Source organism: Coturnix japonica, chromosome 2, assembly GCF_054131305.1.
Source record: "Coturnix japonica strain WE chromosome 2, WE-NBRP24, whole genome shotgun sequence".
Lineage (NCBI taxonomy): Eukaryota > Metazoa > Chordata > Aves > Galliformes > Phasianidae > Coturnix > Coturnix japonica.
In genome coordinates this window covers 72025111-72047863 of record NC_140664.1, presented here as the reverse complement: position 1 = coordinate 72047863, position 22753 = coordinate 72025111, and the positions used below count along the sequence as shown (strand labels likewise).

Below are 22753 nucleotides of genomic sequence, written 5' to 3'. Positions count from 1 at the left end.
CCTTGAGGAGGGAGCTGAACTCTTTGGAAGAACTAAAGGAGTTTGTCTTTGTAGCAAGTCAGATCTGCCTCACTGTTTTCTGTTTACCAGCATGCGTTTTATACTTGTTTTGTGCCATACCTCCATCAGAATGCTTCAGAATGAGATCGTTTTAGGGAACTAATCATGGTTATGATTTGAAGACTAAAAATCCTCCTGCAATCCTTTCATCACAAGTGCATGATGCTGTTTTTCAGCTATGGCACACATCTAAGTAAAATATGGGACGGACTGCTCCTGAGTTTGTTAACACAGGAGGGATACATCCAGAGACATGTAGAGAAACAGTGGGAAAAGGTGAAAATAGAAGGTAGAGCTTATAAACTTGCATGGGATGGGTCGTGATCATCTCCCTAGACGAAATCTCTGGAAGATCTGGGTGTACCTAGAAATGAGAACCACGAACAGCTGGGTTCTGTTGCTGTCGCAGAAGTTATATGCACAAAACTTCATGTCTGCCAACGTGCAACACAGCCACTACTCACTGTCAGGTAGGTGGTGATGATTGATGAGCATGATGATGTTTGATGAGATGGGAGGAGCAGCTGCTTCTCAGTTAAGCTTTTGAAATGGCATTTAAGATAGGGAGGGTGTATAGGACAAAGAGTACGGCTCTGTAAGCTCCGAGCAACTTTATATTTAAACAAGTACACTTTCCTTTTTTATTTCATAAGAAGTTTACTGTTGAAAAATGGTGTATGCTAAGGCAGACACATTATACATATAGATTAAAGATCAGATAGCAAAACCTTGCGGAACGAGCACTACTGTTGTGTTACAGAGGGTTTACAATCAAAGATAGTTAAAAACCCTCAAAGATTAATGTACTTTCAAGGTAAGTTAGGCACAAAATTTAGCTTGTAACTAGCTCTGCAAGCATCTCACTTTGATTTCACCATTACAAAGTATTACAAGTGATCAAAAACATATGCTGGCTGCAAAATTTTAAACTTTTATTGTACTATGTGCTGAAATAGTACAAATGTATACAAGACTCCACCTTTGTTAAAAAAGCATGTACAATAGGGACTATAGAAAGTAGAATTGAAGGGCTGAGTGGGCTTTATTTGGGCTGAACCGATAGGTCTATGGCTTTGATTCGTAGATGAATTTGAGTAAGTGTTAGAAATGCAGGGAAGAAACAGAAAGGTATTTTAATCAATAGAAGCTATGACAGCTATAATAGATAGATTTTAAAGGAACTTTAACAAGCAAATTAAGAGATATCTGACATGTGCCTCTCACCCTGGGAAAACCACCAGCCTGGTGGTGGTATCTCCCCTGCCAGCTTGTTGTATTGCAAAGGTGCAGTTTGCAGGGTACAGTGTGAAATTTTAAAGCATGAGGGATTGTCTCAATAACAACAACAAAAGATTCCTGTGGAGCAAAAACTTGCAGGTGATTTGCTGCAAGGTGTTATGAGCTCATATGAGGCTTAGGTTTCAAAACAATTCCTGATTTGCAAGAAATGAGAGGGCAACAGCAGGTCTGTATGGACCAGAATAAAATCCTCTATGAAACACAGGGATCTTTATATTAGAAAAGTGTTAGATTAAAAATATCATGTTATTTCATCTTCCATTAGGAAAATGTATTGCTGAAAGTGATCCTTTTTTATTTTTTTGCTTGCTTAAAAAAAAGAAAAGATTGCTGCAGAACTACAAGGAACTGTCACGTAGTTCTCTCCAGGGGTGTGTTTGTACTGCGTTGTACAGGAGTAACGTAAAAGGTGAAAACAAACATCTTAGAGTCTTAATACTGGTTTTGATTAGCGGAAACATAAAAAGGAATGCCCAGAAGCGATGTGATAACCAAGTGTATCATGCAGTATTTTGGCTTAACGAATAAAGTGTTTCAAACCAGTGACGTGACTGGAAGGTGGGGGTTTCAAGCCATCACATTCACATGACGTCATGGAGAAGTAAAACCGTAAGTGAACTGTAAATAAAACCGTAAGTGAACTGTGGAAACTTGAGAAATGCTGAGGTGCCTAACAAAAGCGTGCCGGACGGGTTATTGTTTCTAGCATGCACAGCTAATGCTTGAAGACCTATGACAGCAGTAGGAGCTACTGCTAGTTCTAGTTCTTTACGTTGCTGCGTTGTTTCTGCTGGCTATGGTCTGATCACGGTCAGTGAGCGCTGAGTGATGTTAGGAGGTTAACCCACGATCTCTGCAGGTTCAGTGACCAACTTAGATCCATCCCATGCTGTCTTGAACTGTTCAGGAACCGGAAATTCTTTCTGTTAAGAAACAAAAGCAACAATGATGATTAGACAAACAGCGGATACCTCATGAAAACTGGCGGAATACTATTAGTACTACATGACTGGGAAAGCACTGAGAGCTCAGACACACCAGGATTACAGAGAGGCCTTCCTCATTACCCTAGGAAGCTATTTTCAGTGCCACACAGGAAAAAGCCTTCCTGCTACCTAGTTTCAAATAGCCTCACTGTGGTACTCCTGTGTAATAATCCTTCTCACACCATTATTTGGGACAGCTGAGTAAATAAACCTCATGTCAGAAATGACTTTAGACACCACCAGCGACTGGCCTGGAAGACAGTAGAAGTGATCTGATGTGGCGATATAGTGAAGAGACTAATTTTAAGAAGGAAAGCAAATGATATAACACAGAAGAGTAAAATCCAACCTATCATTTTACACGTGATATACTTCAAGAGACACAGCATTCTGTGTGGGACAGACAAAACAAAGCAGAACCTTGAAGGAAGTTTTCTTCCATTCCGTATGTTCTGTGAAAGCATGAGAGACGTTGGGTCCTCCTTGGTTCCCAGAGAACAAAAGTGTGGAGGAAAGGACTTTTTCTTTCAGATCTCATGGTGTTTTGATAGCCAATAACTTCAGACAATAGTGGCAATTTGATGAGAGACTCGTCAAAGAGACCTGCTTTTATTTCATTTTATTTCATTTATTTATGTATGTATTTATTTTCAGAGGCAGGTGGATGGGTGGATATGCACTCACTGAAAATCATTCCCTTTTTATTTGCATGAAGATGAGCATCCAGTAATCACTCTGGGAAAAGAAGAGCATGCAAATTCTCCTGTCGCATCTTTTCTTTTATGAAGCCTAAGCCCTTCTGCCATACAGTATTCCAGAGTGGGAGATTTATGGCAAATTCAAGTTCTGTCTTGAGTCTTTCAGTGCAACTTCAAAACTACTCTGCTGAACAAGTATGCTTTACCTGCATGTTGCCTTGCTACAGTGTGACACAAGAGGATGGCTTTACTAGGGATGATGGAGAGCCAAGTATTAAGGAAGTTCCTCAATACCTGACTGGACGCCTACCTGTGCGACGTGGTGTAGGGAACCTGCTTTGGCAGAGGGGTTGGACTCAATGATCTCTAGAGGTTCCTTCCAACCCCTTCAATTCTGTGATTCTGTAATTAAGGTCTTAGTAGGACAACAAAGGAGCCTTTGCATTAGAAAAGGCACACCTCACGTTGAAGTGATGTTTAAGAACCATATTTTGAAAAACACTAGAAAGAATTCTACAGACACTACCCATGTATCTACAGCTTTAGAATAAATAACAAGTAAATAATGCTTTATAATTTCACTGGGAGTTGAAAGATTTCCATCTTAATTTTAGTGTCATCCTCTTTGGGCAGAGTACTCTCCAACAGTGGGTGAAATGAGTCCCACTGGGAGATTATCTTTAGGAACCAACTTTAAAAAGTAAATTAAGTGGACAGGAGATTAAGCCATCATCTGTAAAAATGGGGAGAAATAATGTCTAATCTGTGAATTTTGTGCCCCAGCCAAAAAAGTCATTCGTTCTGCACTGATAGCTGAGATAATGGTACACAGAAATTCAATTGTTTTGGATCATTTCTTGATCATGTTATTATGTGTGGTGTGTAGGCTTGTACTTTCCCAGCAGCTTTATCTACCAAGGCTGGATGGGTAGAGGGAGAGAATCTCTAAAAATAATTGCACTCACGTAATCGCCATCTTGGGGGATGAGGATGTTCATCTCAGAAGACTTGGCACTCACGATCTCACAATCTAATGATTCCTCACTGAGGTAGATGTGACAGCCTTCTGTTTTGTTAATAGAAATCGTTGGCACTTTCCCCATCACCTGAAAAAATGAAATATGCTTATTATCAAATCTTAAAAAGCAAACAAAGACACTGTTAATGTAATTTTAGTTGCCTGCCAGATCTAATTTTGGCCATCAACATCTGATCTGTATGTTGTCTGCCTAAATGAAGTTTGTATTTGAGATAGAAGCTATCCATTTGCTAAGCACTGAAAGTTCTTGGTGGTGATAACAGTGTTCTCTATGCAACTGCAAGCTTATAATACCCAGTTTTCTATGTATGATTTAAACTTTTTATGTATGATTTAACACAAGTGTTTTCTCCATTCTCTCTACTTCCTGTGACGTTTTTGTGCTGATACTCCGGGAACGCTCAGCTTGTTCATCAGCAGGATGGCAAGAAATCAAACGTGAACTCCAACCCATTCTGGGCAAATGAAGGATCTCAGCATCCAAAAGTGTTTGTTATACATTCTAAAGACTTAAAAACTCTTCCTGGATTTATAGCACACAACAGGAGAAGGTTTTTATCCCCTTCAGGCAGGATACAGTCCTAAAAAAAGTATGAAGATCAATTTAATTAAATCTTTATCTCCCATCATTCAAGTTAAGAATGTAATTTCAGCTCCAGTTCCTTAAATGTGACAGCAAACAAACAGCAAGTGGTCTGTCTCCTGCACTCTGCCCTCCTCCTGAAGTCTGATCTGCGTAATGGATCAGTGCTTCCTAGCCTGATCTTTCCTCTCTTCTGCAGGATCTCATGCAATAGAGAGCAAAAAGATGGGTGTGTTAATTTTGCAAACATCAGGGAAAAATAAGATGCCACAGCCAAATGCCTGGGATGTTTAAATGCCTGTGCCATAAGATATGTAGCGATCGTGACTAAACCTGCCTGTTAGAGCCCACAGATGTTGTGTAGCTGGTAGTAATGTCAGTCACCTGCAAGAGGATGCAAAACAGGAAGAAAAATCCTACTGTTTTTTACTGTGGTATTTGTGACTGGTATTTCAGAAGCGTAGAACAGGCCTGCTTGCATTTACTGTAGGCACAGCCTTTTAAGCAAAAGACCTCACCTTTTGTGAAGACAGGAAGTTTAATATAATTTCATTCCATTTAATTATTTTTCTCTTAATAGAAAGCATCCCAGAGGCCTTTCTAAAGATAAAATCATCTGTGTTGGCCACAACCCAGTATTAGAGCTTGTACAGTTAGACCTCTTTGGAACGGAAGGAGTGAAGTGCTGTAAATGCCAGGAAGACTGTCTATTTAGAATAGGGCAATGTCCGCTACAGGGAGGGCAAAATGTGAATTAAATAAGTGTGTATTTTCATTTCAAAAGAACCACAAAAGAAGATGATCTGTGATGAAGTTCTACTCACTGGTTGTCTAGGACAAAACCAGTAGAGACTCACAGTCCATATCTAGGCAAGTGTCTGCATTATCTTCTCATGTAATGAGTCAAGTTGCTGGGCAGGCAGATCTTAGAAATCCAAGAGCCTGCTTTCACTTTATGTCATGTAGTTGTCCTTTGACAGTCTATTTGAATGTTTTCATTGAAAGGAAAAACAAAGAAAAGGAAAAAAGAAATAACCAACTTCTGGGCTTAGAAACCAATTAGCTGACTGCCAGAATTTGAGGCACTGCCAAACTTTCAATCTCAGGAGCCCTTTACCATGAAAGCAATTAAATTAAGGCCAGAAGTATTAATATGTTAACCCTTCCCAAGGCAGGGGGGTTGGAACTGGATGACCTTGAAGGTCCCTTCCAACCTAAGCTGTTCTGTGACTCTATGGTTCCATTGAATAGATCTCTCTGTTTCACTGGAACCAGGTGTGGGACTAAATGAAGTCTATTCAGTAACAATCAGCAGTTTTCATAGGCACTTTCTAAATACATCAGCAGAATTGTCTGTATATTAAGACAGGTTTTGCTGCACCAGTCTCTGACTCTTTGTGTGCACATGTGAGTTTTTAATGATTTCTTGTAGCTACATGTCGGGCTTTTTCTTTCTGCTTGTTCTCTTTCTCTCTTTGTTTTTCAAACACGTTTACCTGTATCTGAATATCCCTGGAATTGATCACTTCCACGATTCCCACAACGTTGTCAAACACGAGGCCAAACTTTTTACAGTTATCTAAAATAAAAATAATCATAAATAAGAAAGGCAAGATAAAAGCAAATATACGCACACCGGCTGCATTAAATACAAAGGTTTCCAGTCTCATGCTGCATAACTCATCACTGGTGATCAGTCCATTAAGATGAATGGAACAATTCAGTTGCATTACTAATTGCATCAATAAGTTTTTCAAGGCTGGCATTTAAAGCCCAGCTGAGGTCTCCACTCACCAATAGTAATTGAATTGATCTTTCCTTTTATCTGAAGTGTAGACTTGTTACACTTGAAGATGTAGGCTACTTGCTTGAGTTCAGTGTTGGTAATGACCAGGTCATTCTTATCCTCTTGATATTCCTATTTCAGAAGAAAGTGTCTTTATTTGGTTATCTTTAACTAGCTAGCAGTCAGACAGAGCTTAATAAAACATATTCTCAAGTCACTGCATCACTGCAACAGAACAATATCCTTCTGTTGGCTTAAAAATCCAATGTGATTGGTGGCTGGATGTTTCACCCACTTCAGCCTTTGGCACGTGTACATTCTAGAGCTGCAGATCTAAAGAACTTGGCATCAACCAAGACAAAACTCTGATCTGTTAGCAAAGACATTATGCTCTCAGCAGTGTAAGAACGCCCTCACAGAACTCTTGTTTGGCTCTCATTCAACTTAAAACCAGCATGTTGAAGGTCAAACCAAATTTTCACTCCCAGCAATGCTATCTAGGGCTGTATAAAGTATATCGTGAACCAATGCCGGCAGCACCTTAAACAATAAGGTGGAATATGTGAAGAAATTTTCTTTCATTACAAAGTGCAAAAGGGCAATTACACTCTATGCACATCAAAGAAAGGCTAGGGATCCACAAGGGTTGTTTCAGGTAGTATGACCCTAATGCAAAATAACAGAGGTAAATTGCAGCCACACTTTGTGCAAACTTTACTGCACAGTGATGACTGTGTGCTTAAACTTCCATGTGACTAAATTGCTTATTGCTTCCAACACAGTGATGTGGCTTTTCACTCCCGGATAGTTTGGTATATGCCTCCATAAATTAATTCCAGGGCTATAAAAAAAGCCATCTTTTGCTTCTGTAGATTGAGCAAAAGGAAAACACTTCCATACTTTTAAGCGTGAGAGAGGCGCTTGCAAGGAATGAGTGATTGAGTGATGGAAAACAAATGTATAGTTCCATCAGTTAACGAGGATGGAAAAAGTGCTCTGTGCTAACAATGTATGTTTTCTCACAAGAGTGGTCTGCGAAATGGGATTTTAATTGGAATTCTTCATTGGATTTGTTTCTGGAGCACTGATTTTGCTAGAATTTATTTGTTTGTTTTGACACTCTCTGGTTCAGATGAATTGTTTTGGATTCTCAGACACAAATGAATTAACTTTAGATCTTAGAGAATAATAACAGCTAAACTGGAGTAATGCAGAATCCACCCATTTTAGTTGCAAATTTGGTTTGTTGTTACTTGATTGTGGAAGGCCTTTTGCAATAAGCTCAAGCTGCTTTGCAGTGTGCAGTGTACAATTCAGCGGTGGGACCGGAACGCACCACTCTCCATTTTTTCCCCTCTAGCTCCAAGACGGGGGCATGACTCTGCTGCGGGGAGTTCTTGGGGGAGGTGGGACTTGGAGTATGGCTTTTCGTGGGAGAACGAGCAGGTGGACCTTGGGCACGTAGGCTGGGGTTCTTGTGTGTCTTCTGGTCATCAGAGACATGGCGAAGCCCTTGGGGAAAAAACAAGGGTTGTTATTATAAAAGAGAATCTGTTCTCTTGTCCTAAGGCTACTCATCTTGAAATAAGAAAGATAGTATCTAAATCATTTGCAACTGTGTTAAATTAGCTTATGAGTTGACATTTTTTATTTCTTCACGCTTTGCCTGGGTAACCAATGAAGAGTAACTGCCATAGATATTTTTAGCTATTTATTTTTTTACCGTGGATGGGCTGTTTTAGAATCTTTACAAGAAATGCAGCAGTCTTTTAGTCCCTCTCTATCTGTAGAGCTCTGTGATCTTACTGTTGAGTATTTTTGCATCTGAAAAAGTGAGATTCTTTTTCTAATTTGGCACGAGAGTCAGATATATCAATTGTAAGTACATAAATTCATAGCCATCCACTTTAATTACAACTATCCAGTATTAATACAAAAGGTTTTATTGCTCTGATTTGTGAGCCATACCTTTCCACCCAACTTATGACACATTTTGACACAGGTTGGTACACTGACTATGGGTCAGTAACAGGAATAACTTCCAATAGTAATTCCAACTTTGAAGTTCACCAGCTACTGGGGATTGAAGATGTCTAACTCGGTTGCACTGAAATTAAATGGAGACTTAGAAATGTCTCCATGTGGTGTGAATTTCAGCAGTACTGAACAAATTTGAGTGTTGCTATTTCTAAAGGAGGGTTTGGTATGCTGTTTTATCCAAACAGCTTAGTACAAGCATTGGTCTGTGTTGCATAATGTACCTTAAAAATGTTAGTGGAATTCGAGTCAGTACATGCAACTGTTGTTGATATAGTTTAACTGAAGGGTCAGAATTTAATGTCTCCTGACCTTTGGTGATTGCCTCTCCTTGGTTAAGCTGTGCAAACAAGGCCGAGCGAGCTGCTGTTCCTTCATCCTTTGGGGGGTTTTCTGTATCAAAGATGGGAGGAGGCCCCGGTGGAGGCGGTGGTGGTGGAGGAGGTGAAGAGAGGGATGACCCACTGGTTAGGACAGATCTCATAGATGTGGGTGATGCAACAGGACCCTGTGTGGGATAGATGGAAATTATTTTTAAATACAATTTTTAAAGGAACAATTTATTATGATAGCTCTTACTTGTTAGCATCCTTGGATACCATTGAGTTTCATTGATTCCAGGCAGCCACAGGTTCAGAAGAACTTCTAGCATCATAAGTAAAAATAATGTTATTAATCTTTCCTTGCATCAATGGGAGCAAGGCTGGACAGGCAGGTAGTGCACACTGCCACTGTGCTGCAGAGCTACTCCGACTTGCCAAGAATATTATTAAACATCTCCAGTATTGAAGTTTCCACATGATTTACATGTGGTGTGACATGTAAATATTCTCATACATAAAAGCAAAAATCTCTCCTTTTTTTCCCCCAGAAACACAGTAAATGTTTTGTCTAAAAAATAACTGGGAGGGTCATCAAATGTCAGTTATATATATGCAAGACTCTTGGCTATAAATATATGTAAAATGTTATTCTTCAGACTGTTGAAGTAATGTGCAAAGATTCGAACTGCAGTAGAGTACAAAGCTGTGGTCATTCAAGTCAGTTCTTTATGAAATTCAATATTTTCTGATTGCTCAAATAATATTTTTTTTCAATTGCAGGAGATCACAGCACATGAATAATGAGAGAAGGGACCTTGATCAAGTAAGTAATGCAATCATTCTATTATGTTGTCTAATCAAAAGTAAATGTTTTGGTCTGAATGGTAATGCTCATATATAATATTATCAAACAAACAGGAAATACTGATAATGAGCTGATTAAAATTTTATGTATCCTACTGATAGAAAAGAATCTGAGAAACTGAGAATCACTTTTCCTGTCTTGCCACTGAGCGTCACTCTGATGCCAGAAATTGCTCATCTAAACAGCATCTCTGCAGCAGAGCAGAGACTGTTTCATAAGAACTGCTGTAAAAAAAATTATGTTGGTTCTGGTTAATTTAGCCACCTATACAAGTGCTGTGCATTGCACTAACTCATATTCATTAGGTAGGAAGATATGGTGGAAAAATGACGGAGACTTACAGAGTCAGGTCTCCTAATTGGCTACCTTTGTTAGGAGATATAGGTTGTTAAAAATGCATCCCAGGTAACCAATACTGGAAACAGATACTGCTTAGCTGGACTCAAAGGATATTTTTAATTGTTTAATGTGCCACCGCTTCCTGCTTTGCACTAAGCGAAAACATCAAAGCATCCATCTGGTTCATGCATCTCACAGGAGTAAAATCTGTAGCTGTTTTTTAAACAGTAAACTAGCTTTGGCTTGTGATCTCAAATGTGAAGGGGGCTGAGGTGCACACACTTTTTTGTTCTTCAGATATCTTTAAAAAAAAAAAGAGAGAGAGAAAGAGACTGGCACACTTGAGTACCCAACAGTATTCAGACCTCTCAGTCTGTATGACCCCGATTTAAGCAGCACAGAAAAGTAACGACAACATTAATTAACATCTTAACGTAACCCTTCTCTTGGCACACGAGTCTTCACCATGTGGGTACTGTTCCATTTGAGGCAACCACTTATGATTATGTTAGTGATTAATACGCGGCAAGATACTTTGTCACATTAGTGGCATTAAAACTGCGCTTGCACAGTAAGACTCAGGTGAGTAACAAAGCCGATGTAATAGCACGGTCTGATTGTTTCTGTAAGGATCTGTGATCTCATAAAGCAATGAGCTCTCCCCTGTGCTATTAAATGTTCTTAATCAAATGTCAACAAAATTGGAGAATCCCCTTTTGGAACTGATTATCATTTATTGTCAAGATACACCAGAGCCAGATTCTGATGTTGTTTGCTCTTAGAGACGTTTCATTGTTGCACGGATACATTTAACTCTGAGCATTTCTACATATGTTCTCAGTATTTATAGGTTATTATTTTAGACTGGGGACAACTCCCCCACTGGGAACTCAATTTACAGTGCCCATCTTTCTGCCTAGGCTCGTGCCAGTAATGTTACCCACAGCAGAGTCAGCACAACCGTGAATTACTATAGTAAAAAATGAATGTAAGTGGATTTAGTGGCACAATCAGTTATTGCTGCCTGAGGTGCAACAGAGATCTTCCCTATCTGTTGCCTGCAACCATAGCAACTGAATTCACTGTGTCCCGGTTATCTGGAATTATGAACGATGTATGTGCTGGTCTTTTTAAAACACGCAGCTACGCACTCATGGCACTCACTATCCACAGTGCAGTGTGAACACGCAGCTATGAATTATGTATGCTTTAAGTGAGTAGATTAATGGTAGTTCTGGCAGTGGTGGTTAATAACTTGTGGCTTGAGACAAAAATTTGGCCATCTGATTTCCCAATATACTTTATAGCTTCCACCTGCATAAATACAGTACTGTGATTTTCCAGAAGCTGGTGTGTGAAAGTCATTGTTTGAGGAGCAACTGTCACCTAGAAGCAGAAGCAGCTGACATTCTTTTGTAATTAACACCAATTAAATTCTGCAAAAGCGACAAAGAAGCAGGAGTTATCTGCATGTTCTGCATATGATACAGAATGGTGGGTCACTGCCAGTCTCTCTGCTTCAGGTGTTAAAGGCCTGTGCCTAATCTGTGCAGGAGACTCTGAGCTCAAACAGTGATGCTAAGCGGTGCATCAAAGGGCAGTTTTCCAAACTGTAAGAGAATGTCCAGTAATGAAAGTAGAAGCAAAACTCAGAGGAATTTAACTATGGGGAGTGGATGATCCCTCTCCCAGAACTCTGAAAGAACTATCTAGTGAAAACACAAACGAAACAGAAGGATTTTAAATAATTTAAATAAATAAAAATAAAATTAAATAAAAAGGGGATAGAAGGCGCAAGAAAACTGGAAATGCAGAAAACACTGTGCTCTTCTTGCATTCCCTGCATGCCAGGGAGATTGTGCAGGACTAAATCATGCTCATGCCAAGGGCAGTTTTAAAACCAGACTAGAGAAGTGGCTTTCTTCTTTTCATTAGTTTTAACCTCTATTAATGCATAGACCTCAATGTTATCAACCTAAGTCACTGGAAACTGGTTTCCTTTTCTTAGTCATCTTTCGCAGACCAGTTAGATCCTCGGGCTCCAGAATATTACTGAACCAGACTCTTAAACTGTTCTGGTATCTAGCAGTACTTGTGTATAGTCCTATCCTATTTCAACTAAAGTGCTCTTCACAAAGTCCATTCATTTCTTTTCTGTACAGGGTGGTGTTTACGAGAGCTGCTGGGAATAAAATAGCACGTTATATGCCCACAAAAGTTCATCCTTCCTAAGGCAGCAGGTGCTTACCAGCTTTGCTATTTGCAAACAACTCTTTATATTAACTTCAAGCAGATGTTAACAACAGTGTGTCTTTACACAAAGAGTATTAAGAGCCATTTGGACTAGCAAAGGCGGTTATTTGCAAGCCGCCTTTCTTCCTCTTTTATTTCAGCTGTTTGCCTTGGTAACAGCTGCTGTTCTCAGTGCTGTGGTGTCTGTACGCTTCGTGACAAGTTGTGCTGATAGCTGAATGTTCTCATTGCCACGTTGGTGAGGTCATTTTTTTCATCATTTGAAAATATGCTGCTTGTAAGAACTGCGAGGGGAATGGATAGCTTCAGGCTTTCTTCATGAAAATGCAACATAAAAACAAGCCATTAACGTTTGACCTGTTAGCTTTGCATCAGAGTGAACTTGATATGGTTTCAATCTTGTTCCTGGAGCTTCCTGAAATAGGGGAAAGCTGTCATTTTCTGAGTAAGGTCCTATCAAGAACAGAGGATGCAGGCCCTGTGGTCATATAGAAACAGTCATGAAGGGGACAAAATATTCCAGAATTTTTCTCTCTGGGAAAATAAAAATGTCTTTGGCCTCCTTCTAAACTATGTTCTGAATTGGGCGACAGGAAGGGGTCAGGGATAGCTTTTGCTGGATAGCCCAGAGCCATCTGCAGAGGCTCAAGAGCTTCCCATTGCCCATACCTCAGCCTGGAGCCAGTGTCTGAAGTTGCTGACAGCCTTGGGTCTGATAAATGCACATTATCACCGTGGAAGGGTTTGCAGGATTGCAGTACAAGCTCAGAGTAAGCTGTATTTCTACCTTTATCTCATAGGACTGGCAGAAGGGTGAAGTACTCTTTTTTTTTTCACCAAGCTGTCTGCTTACCTGGCGCAGTGGAATAAAGAAGAGACTGTTTATTTTTGGGGCAGCTGGCTAATTAAAATTCATCTGTGCTGAATCTTATTTAATTCCCTTGGAATTACAGTAGAGATGAGTGAAACCCTTGGCTTCCAGGTAGCTAGGACTTGCATGCAGAACATGTCTACCGAGGGCTTCCCCTGGAGCACAATGCAGTGACCAGTCTTGCCAGAGAAACACAACCGTGTCCATACACAAGCTCTGTAGGTTCCAGGGGCTATATGCAGCTTGACATGCTGTTGTGTTTGTGGTATCGTAACAGCAAAGAACCCTAATCAGAATCTCCTGCCCCTGTCACTGGTTTCCAGAGGCAACTGGGAAGAGCTGAAATGAAAGCACGCAGTTTTATCATATGGGTATGCTGCTGTCCTGGGGGTGGATGAGAAGGTCTTATGGGCCAGGCCCTGTACAAGCCATCATATCTATCTTTAGCTGGCACAGTACAGCATGTGTCCAGGGGGGAACAAAGTTCTTATGGTGGGAACCTGCTGTGGAACATTTAAGCGAACACCCATCTCTTGTAACTCTAATGGACAGTTTTAGCCAAAGACAAACAGATTATAAATATCTATGCAAAGCATATAAATAAATTCAATACGAATGTGAGTAAATATATGGTACTTTTTTTGTTGTAACTCATATTAAGATGTAAGTATCTATTGGTGGCTGAGGCAGCAGGTGGCTTAGAGATAGGCATAAAATCTCTCCCTTAATTTATTGAAAAGTCATCTTTTCAAGGCAGCAGGTAAATAAAAATCCTAATGGGGACTATGTTCTCCTTTAAAAAAAAAAAGAAACAAACCCCCCTCTCTTTTAGTAATCCTAGTTTAACACCTAAAATGATTACAGCATTCTGTATTGTTCTTCTTGTACATATGCACAGGCAAAGACAAGAATTGTGGAGCTCAAAATATCATGTGTCAACCTCTGGGAACAGGTGGACTCTGTCTTAGGGGCACAGAGCTCTTGTTAAGGTGTTTTCTGTGCAAAAGTAGCTTAGCACAACAGTTCTATTACGTACAGTATTTATGCCACCTGTCTGCATGGGCTTCTGCTGCTCTCAGACGCACAATTTACTAGATGAAACAGCTGACTTGCAGGGCCTGTAATTGTTCAGAGTTAAACACAAAACAACAAAAACCAGACTAGGCTCTTTTTTTCCTTGTTACTGAGTCCCAGCAGAATTACTTATCTGTTGAGTTCGCAAACTTTTAAGCCCCTTTTAATGCATTTCTGCCATTTGTCACCTGTTCAGGATTTAAAGTGGTCCTCACATCTTTCCAGGTACCCAGTCAGAAATGTTTTACACAGCTAAGGTCTTCTAAACCATCTGAAAGCTGTATTTCAGTGCAGCTGTCAATGAGGAACTTGCTCCCACAGGTACATTAAATTATCCTATACTTAAACAAAAATCCAATTAAAAAGAACATGACACTCTACTGCACTACGCTTAAGTTTTAATAGATGTTCATTTTTCCTTTTCTCTCTCCATTTTACATGCTTTCAGTTTTCTTTTCCCTTTCCCTTTTCCACTGAAACCAGGTTGCATTATGTTACATGTTGCGTTTGACAGCTGTTGTCAAACAAACCTCTCCCAGCCTCTTCCTTAACATGTCTGAGTGGTGTTGGGTCACTGATGTTGAAAGGACACCACTGATAGCCAGCAGAGACATATGTTCAGCCATTTTTTAAATAAGGGAGTAAAACCCCTTTCTTTCTAAGGGACTTCAGTGTCAAAGAGGCAAACTCCAGCAGAGGCAACTAACTGTAGAATTGCCAGGAAGTTTCTAAGATGATGGGCAACTTTTAGGGCAGTTTGCAAATAAGACATTGCCTTAAGGAAAGCGGCTTTTCTTGTATCTTTCTGGTGACCGGTTTCTAAACTGATCATATATCAAACCCTATATGTTTATTCCCTGAGAAACAAACAGCTAAAGGGAACAGATTTTTAACATAAAATATAAGAAAAGAGAGAGGAGGAGGGAGAAGAAAAGGGAATAATAAGGTAGAGAAAGACAGAAAAGGTAAAGAAAAGCTGTGACAAGAAAAACTGATCACTCTGAAAAAGTCTGTGTCTTATCCAAGATACATTTAAATCGGTCTGTCTGTGCTGCCATTAGTTCTATCAGAACAAATCCTCTGGGATTGCACTTGTGGCTTTGGATGGAATTTGGCACTACAGTTTTGACCTTTAGCTTCAGAGAAGTGGCTCAGGCGATGGCTTCTTGATAAGCGAGTGAAACCAAACAGCACAGAAGTGATACCGTAATAATAATAGAAGGTTTTTGCCTGCAGGATTTGGTCTTTTTCAGCTTGTTCGTGTCGGTATTTAGAGAGCTGATACATTGCAAGAAAGTATTTTGATAGTACAGGAGACAGGCAGAGTCTTTTAGTAGGAAAGTGTCTGCAGGTGATTATTTTGGATGAGCATGAAATAGCCTACGGTTATATTGAGCCTAGTGTAATTGCACTCAGGCTGATGTAGGAAGCACGATGGCCATTTGTAGAACCTGTGGTGAATTTCAACTTCTAAAGAATGTTTTTAGGATGGTATATGACCACATATATATGTATATTAATGAAAGGAAAATGACTTTAGGAGGTCTCTTCCAACCCAAGCCATTCAATGATTTTATGACTCAGTGGGAATAGGATATAAATAAATCTCAACTGATTCAAATGCTATACCGATGCAGGATTCCTCCTAACAAATTGTTTTGATTTGTAAATGGGGGTGGGAGAGCATTCATTACTTGAGTGTCATTTTGTGTTAAAACAAACACTGTAAGGAAATTCACCCTTATTTTGTGAATATCTCTTTAAATCCTGCTGTCAAAATTCGTCCTAAATGACAACTGTGTACAAACAGCAAAAACTTACTGCAGCTCTATCTGCAAGTGAGAGGAACATTTAGGACAATTATCCTTGAGCAAGATCTGTTTCTTAACATTTATTTGATGTACAGGAAACTACAGCAACCTCTCATTATCGCTAGTTGTTTTCTTGCTGCAGAGTTAACCTGCAGTAACGGGAGCAGAAGTTTCACTTCCCCCAGCTTAGTCATGCAGTCCTTGTAACAAACAAACTTTTACGAGGCGTTCTTGTGAGCTTATATTACAGCTGTTCATTTCTTTGCACCACTAAAAGAGAAGAAAAAAGAAGCAGGGAGGAAAGAAAGAGCTGTGCTTCAATAGAAACCCTGATTTAGGAGGCGAGGGGAAAGAAAAGGACACTTGCTATTTTCAGTAATGACTGAGAAAAAAAGACATAGGTTACTGCTACAGCCGTACAACTCATGTTTAAGTCAGAAAGCTGTAACAAGCAAATATGATGGTTGCTGCATTAGTACACTGCACATTTACAGCATTTCACTGTAATACCAGTTTTTGCATAAAAGTCACTGACACTTCAGAACGTCATATATGGCAGCAAATTAAAGCCTGCATATCTCTAATAGCTGGGTAATTACTATTGTTCCAATTATCAAGATGGCAAAATTGATATACAGAGAGTATATTGAACTGCTACTCACTGCAGGATACATTTATGTATTTTAGTTTTAGTGTATGTCTTATAATTTATAAGACAATTCTTACGCTTTCCTCTAAAGTGTCTGCCTGTGTGCTACTGCTGGAGCCAAGAACACTACTGTACGTACTAATGATTTGTTACAAAGTTGGCTGCAGCTGCCCTGTGCTGCTTGATGGATGGGTACATGGGGGCTGGAAATTGCACGGCTTTGTGATACTGCCTTGGAGCACGGCCAGAAATGTGTGCTCCACTCTATGCTGCATCTATAGATAAAGAGGCCAACTGCCCATTAAAAAAAACCTGCCCCCTCCTTTTTGGAAACACAAGCTTAGCCTGATCTGGGCTGATGCTATTGGTGTTTTGTTGCAGTCCAAGCTATAACAATACAGCTCTAAGAAATGCAGCAGTTAATGTTCTCCCTGAATATTTAGTCTCTATAGAAATACCCAAATATCTCACTTAACAGCTTTTTCTATAATGCTTCTAGCATTGCTTTGTTGACTTCTGCAGCTATGAAGGCTAAATTATTGCTATGGTGTTCTTATAAATGTGTACTTACACTGGTCAGAGACTTGCTTTCTTTCTCTCTCCCCCTAAAGCAGAATAGCTTTTCTGTATCAAAGTCTCCCTTTCATAAATGTACCACCTCCTAAATGCCTTGCCACACTACTGCTTTTTCCTTTTATGCATATAAGTGGAAGCTGCTGTGTGCCATGATTAACAACTGTGTATGGAAGATTTCTATGACTTTTAAATATTGTATTTCATAGAATTATAGAATCTGTTGAGGTAGAAGGAACCTTTAAAGGTCACCTAGTCCAACTCCCATAAAATGAACAGGGACACCCTCAAGTGAGATCATGTTGTTCAAAGCCTGTTCCAGCCTGACCTTGAACATCTCCAGGGATGGGGCATCCACCACATTTCTGGGCAACCTGGGCAACCCTTATTGTAAAGAGCATTTTTCCTTATATCCAATCTAAATCTCACCTCTTTTAGTTTCTATCACAACAAACCCTGCTAAAGAGTCCGTCTGCTTCTTTCTTATAGCTTTCCTTTCTGTCTAGGCCCTGACTGTGCAGACTTTTATGCTTAACTTTGTGCAGCATGAATCTGTCACTTTCATTCTCACCTTAAAATGCATTAAAAAATCACAGGTCATTTTAGTAATTCATTGCTTTCATGAATATATTTGTTATCAATCTTCATAAAAATATTTAGACAACATCTAAACAACAAGGTATTTAAACAACCTACCAACTTACTGGATTCCAATGTGCTTACACTGACATGAAGTAAAAATTTACAAACCCTTTTCTTGTAGACGTATAATCTTTCTTGATCTTTCTGGTATAGATTATATGAATGATAGTTCATATCATCCATACGTCCAATACATCTTCTTTCAAATGAAAATGATGTCCAAATAGAGTGAAAGCAATGCTTTAAATGTACTAATAGACTCATCACTCAAGATGTACTAGCACTGTTCACAGTAAACTACGATTAATACAAATAAACAAGTCACACATTTGGCTTCAGCTATTTGCTGCACATCTAAAGAATGGAAAATAGAGAGATGTGATGGCTGAGATACATTTAAGACCAGTCAAGTACAATCTGCAATAGCTGCACTCTCTATAATATTACCAGTACTCACAACTATATTGTATAACAATTTGAATGTGAGAATTATTATTTGATAGTCCATGCCAGCCTTCTTAACAGTCATTCAATTAAAGAAAAATTGTTTGCCTATATAGAAGTGAAAGTGTTGGTGTGAATTTCTGTATGTGCAAGTATCTGTGTGCACTGGCAAGTTTAGAAAATTATGACAGCAAATCTTGTAACTCGGTAATAAATGCAAGTACATTATTCCAATCTTATGTAGAACACTGCATGAATGTAGACTGTTGATATAAACTCTCTCCTTTATATCCAATAGAAAATTCATTCCTCATGATTTTACTTCTTTTAGAGTACAATATTCATTCTGATCATCTTGTTATGCATTTCAGATGTATCACCCAGATGATGCTGATCTAGAGAGCACAAATAGCACAGTCATATATGCTACCTCTCTGAATATATGTATGAAGTATATATATTTCAGAAATGATCTCTGTCTGTATAAAATAATTTTATATGGATGGCTATCTGTGGACTAAGAACTTGGTATGAATTACTTGTGTTTCTTTTTCCTTTACATTTTTTGTTTTTGTTCCTAAGTTCCAATGTATCTTGGCCTGGAGAACTGTGTCTGTCTTTCCTCACTGTCTGAAACTGGGAATTATAGTTGTAATCATCCCAAACAATCTTTTTTCCTCAAAAACTGTACCACAGTGGCCTGATAGATCAACTTTGCCTGCCTTTCAATCTTCTATCATCTTGGCTAGGAATTTCATTGGGTATGAGTTCTGTTTCTCACCCAGATATGCATTTTTTCTGATCTAACAACCTACATTAGCAGTCAAATTGGTATCTTATATTTTATGGTGGGGTTTTTTTGTCATGAAAAAGTAAAGGGTACTTACAGTTTTACTCCAGCTGAGACCTGTGGTGTGATGTTCTTTGATATATGCTTGAAGCTCAGACCAGATGTTCAAGTAGGACTTCACCCAATCAACATGGCGTGTGTCACTGTAAAAAGGAGGAACAATATTTATATCTGTGTTTGTACTTCAAATCAGACAATGCTGCTATTCATGCTTAAAGCAGATAAAGCCTGCAGCCATGGACAAAACAGTGAGCAGGCGGCAAGCCAGCACAGTGCTGAAGATACTCAGGCCTATTACACTGCAAAGTTTTTGGGCCCTTACAGAGGACAAACAAGGGCAAAGGTGCCTCTAGCACAGCCTGCTTCTTGCTGGTAGAGTGTTATCTCCTCTTGTTCAAACTTACAGTCAACTGAAGAAGCACCAAAGCTGTCTGGAACTTGGTAGCAGCTTCCTGGACTCAATCTCAAGGTTCTGAATTTCTGAGTTACCTGAAGTGCTCTAGCTCCCAAGTTCATATGTTCAGTGTAATACTAGCTCATGTAATAGGCATCTGACTAAAAAGCTTATACATCAAGAATCTTCATACAAATTAAAAGTCTTAAGTCTTCATGGAACTGTTCTGTGAATTCCCTGTGCTCTTTAAGAGTGGTCCAGAAAAGAATCACTTTGAGAGCTTTGAGAGTAGATGCTCAACTGTGCACACCTAGCATGTAAACACACATTTCCAAGCAAAGAGAAAAAACAGCAACAGTTTGAGTGCACAAGTGAGACAAGGACACATAGCAGCTAGTTAGCCAACATTCTGGCACACCAGAAAATTAATCATATTAACTTGCAGAGAACGAAAACCAGCATTGCTAGTGCTGCTATTCTCACTGCGACACAGTGCTGATCTGAGATGAGGAGGGGAAAACAAGCTACTGTGATCAGATTTTAACAAATGCTTTTGTTTGTTTACAAAATGCTTTTTTTGTGTGTGTGATAAGATTGTGAACCTTGTTAGCATGGTTAATGCTCTCTTCTCTCACTAAGGCTAGTAGATACTGGGGCTTTGCAACATACCTGTTCTTGTAGTCCTTTAATACCCTGTTCGTATAGAAGGTAGCAGCATCATTCATTTCCTTGACATAAGGGCCTGGTTTAGGAGACTAGGACCATCAACCCATGGTAGCAGGAAACGACAGAAGGAGAAAGGAGGTAAAACATTAGTCAGACACCTTCCCTCATATATTAGGTATAATATAAAGCAGCTTCTTGGTTGTAGTAGAGTGAATAACTATGCAGATGAGACTACAATGTTCTGCAAGATTTGGACCTCTTCTGGGTCACAACATCCAGTGGACTGACAGCCCTCCCAACTGGCCCATGTGTAACTTACCACTGCTATCCAGCCAAGCGCAGGTATGCTTTCACTGACAGCTGAGAGATGGTTGAACATTTTACTTCCTCTGTTTCTTTCTCTAAAGTTCTGTATTTCCTGAATCTTCTCTGATATTGGCTTGAGAAGCACTGCCACTTCATTCTGCAAGAAAAAAAGAAAACACTGCTGTTAACAGTCGGCAGTCCAAAAACACCCCGTGGTGTAACATTGTCCTCCCTGCCTGCTGTGTTAACAGTGGGAAAGGAAGGGAAGCACATTAAAGTAACATTTAATTACACTGCTCTGGCTGTAGCAGCAAAGTGCACTGACATTAAGTATTAATAACGTGATATGGCAAAAATTGTTCTCAGCATTGGCAGCAGTTTTACGTGCCATTCTGTTTAAGGCCCATAGAGGCCTCGTATCTCAGAGTTTTAGCATTTCTCATGTGATCTTTCTGGAGATTTTTCAGGGTTTTTACACTGGAGCTTTTCATATTATTAACCAAGCTGTTGTTTCTATAAGAAACAAATTACTTGTTAGTTTAGTGACCTTTTATCATTTAGTGACAAGATTTAGAAAGTAATGCAATGAAGGCAATATCCATTTCAGTTGGAAACTTACTTACAAGTAAGTTTTAATGTTTAAATTTCCTTTGGCTGCAAGTAATATGGGAACATTTCATGGGAAACACACTGCCTTGGAGAAATTCCCTTGTGTTAATCAGAAAGGAATGGTATCCAGGGGAATGACTGTTGAGCAGAAGGAATAGTGTCTGGAGCGAGAAAAGCAGAATGAATGTAGAAGCTATCCAAGCTCTTCTGCTCTGCAAAGTGAATGTTAATCACACAGATCCAGTGTCTCAGAAAAACTATTGTGGACTACTAACTTGCTGGGAAAAATTCTTCCACTCAAAACCAATTCATTGAGAGAGAAGCTCTCATTAGTTTACAAGTAAAAGAACTTCTGTGTTTTGAAACTTTGTAATATATTTCCATAAAAACAGTCAAAATCTCTATTGCAAAAGTACACCTGAAGAACCCATACTATGTCCCACCAAAGAGAGTGCCCCGTGCTGAGTTGCCCTGGCTCTTCATTCAGAAGTCACTCAAGGTATTATTTTTTTGACAAAGGAGTCCCTTTTTAGTGGATGTTTGCTACGGGAAACTAATCCTCATAATTTGGAGGACTGTCCTGTCATCACACAAAACGATGCGCATATACATCCTACTTGGTCTCTGTCATCCCTACATCTTTCCAGCTTTCTGTGAGACCTCTGCTTTAAAGCATATTATGTCATAGAATTGTAGAATCATGATGTAGCTTGGGTTGGAAGGGACCTCAAAGATCGTGTCACCTGAAAATAAGCATGTTTGCTATGGATCAACATAACTCAAAAGATGCTCCTCAAAATAGGACAAAAATAGGTTATAAATTCTGAAAAGAACTTTGATCCAACAATGGAGCCTTAATATTTCAGTGGCAATGTAGTTTCCAGAAAGGCTTGGGCATCTGAAGTGCTCAGGAATATTTGTGCTTCTCCTGCAGCAAAGTGGGCTGGGAGAAAACCAATGTTTACAGTACTACTAGGAGATGGAAAGATTTTTGTTTATGGCTTAATGACCAGTGCAAGTCATTAAGTCTGAAAGAACCCTGAAACCTCTGTGATTTGTAGTTCTGAAAAATTGATTCCCTTGCCATAAACCGTTACATTCTGCAGGAACTCTTCCTTCTAATTTCTCTTGTTTACAACATACTGCAGCTGGTTGGTTGTTATTTTTTTAGGGAAATCTTTAAAGTATGACAGTAGTTAGCAAAGTTGAAATTTAAGTGCTCATTCTGCTTTGATATGATGCCAGTTTTCCTCCTATAAAGTTGAAGGGATATTTACAGTCTTTGGCTTATTGTGAGTCTTCATGGTCCAGTTCCAGACAGAGAATATCAGGGCTAAAAATACAGCTGTACAGATGCCTGGTGTATCTAGACAGCGCTGGGAGGCAGCACACTTCTGTGGATAGGGCACTGAAGTGGGAGTCTGCAAAGAGAGGTTCTGTTTGCAGCTCTTCCGCCAAATTATCGTCAGATTTTAGGAAAGCAGTATTACCTTTCTGTGCTCCTTCCTCTGTATAAAACAATGTTAATATAGCTGGTTGTCTATGTAGAACATTTTGGTATATACAAGTAAGAAGGCAAAATCAGGGCTGAATGTT

The 22753-nt window shown here is 39.4% G+C and overlaps 1 protein-coding gene across 1 annotated transcript in view; it reads right to left on the bottom strand.

The window, feature by feature from the left end:
- Positions 1–697: 697 nt before the first annotated feature.
- Positions 698–22753, bottom strand: part of CAP2 (cyclase associated actin cytoskeleton regulatory protein 2) — a 58075-nt gene continuing 36019 nt past the window's right edge. The window contains exons 5-13 of the mRNA XM_015854682.3: positions 20562–20705; positions 20246–20331; positions 19220–19325; positions 8801–8996; positions 7788–7963; positions 6460–6583; positions 6162–6244; positions 4009–4149; positions 698–2282 (exon numbers count right to left, since the gene is read on the bottom strand). Coding sequence (XP_015710168.1) covers positions 2199–2282; positions 4009–4149; positions 6162–6244; positions 6460–6583; positions 7788–7963; positions 8801–8996; positions 19220–19325; positions 20246–20331; positions 20562–20705 — 1140 coding nt within the window. The 3' untranslated portion in view covers positions 698–2198. The remainder of the gene's footprint in view (positions 2283–4008; positions 4150–6161; positions 6245–6459; positions 6584–7787; positions 7964–8800; positions 8997–19219; positions 19326–20245; positions 20332–20561; positions 20706–22753) is intronic.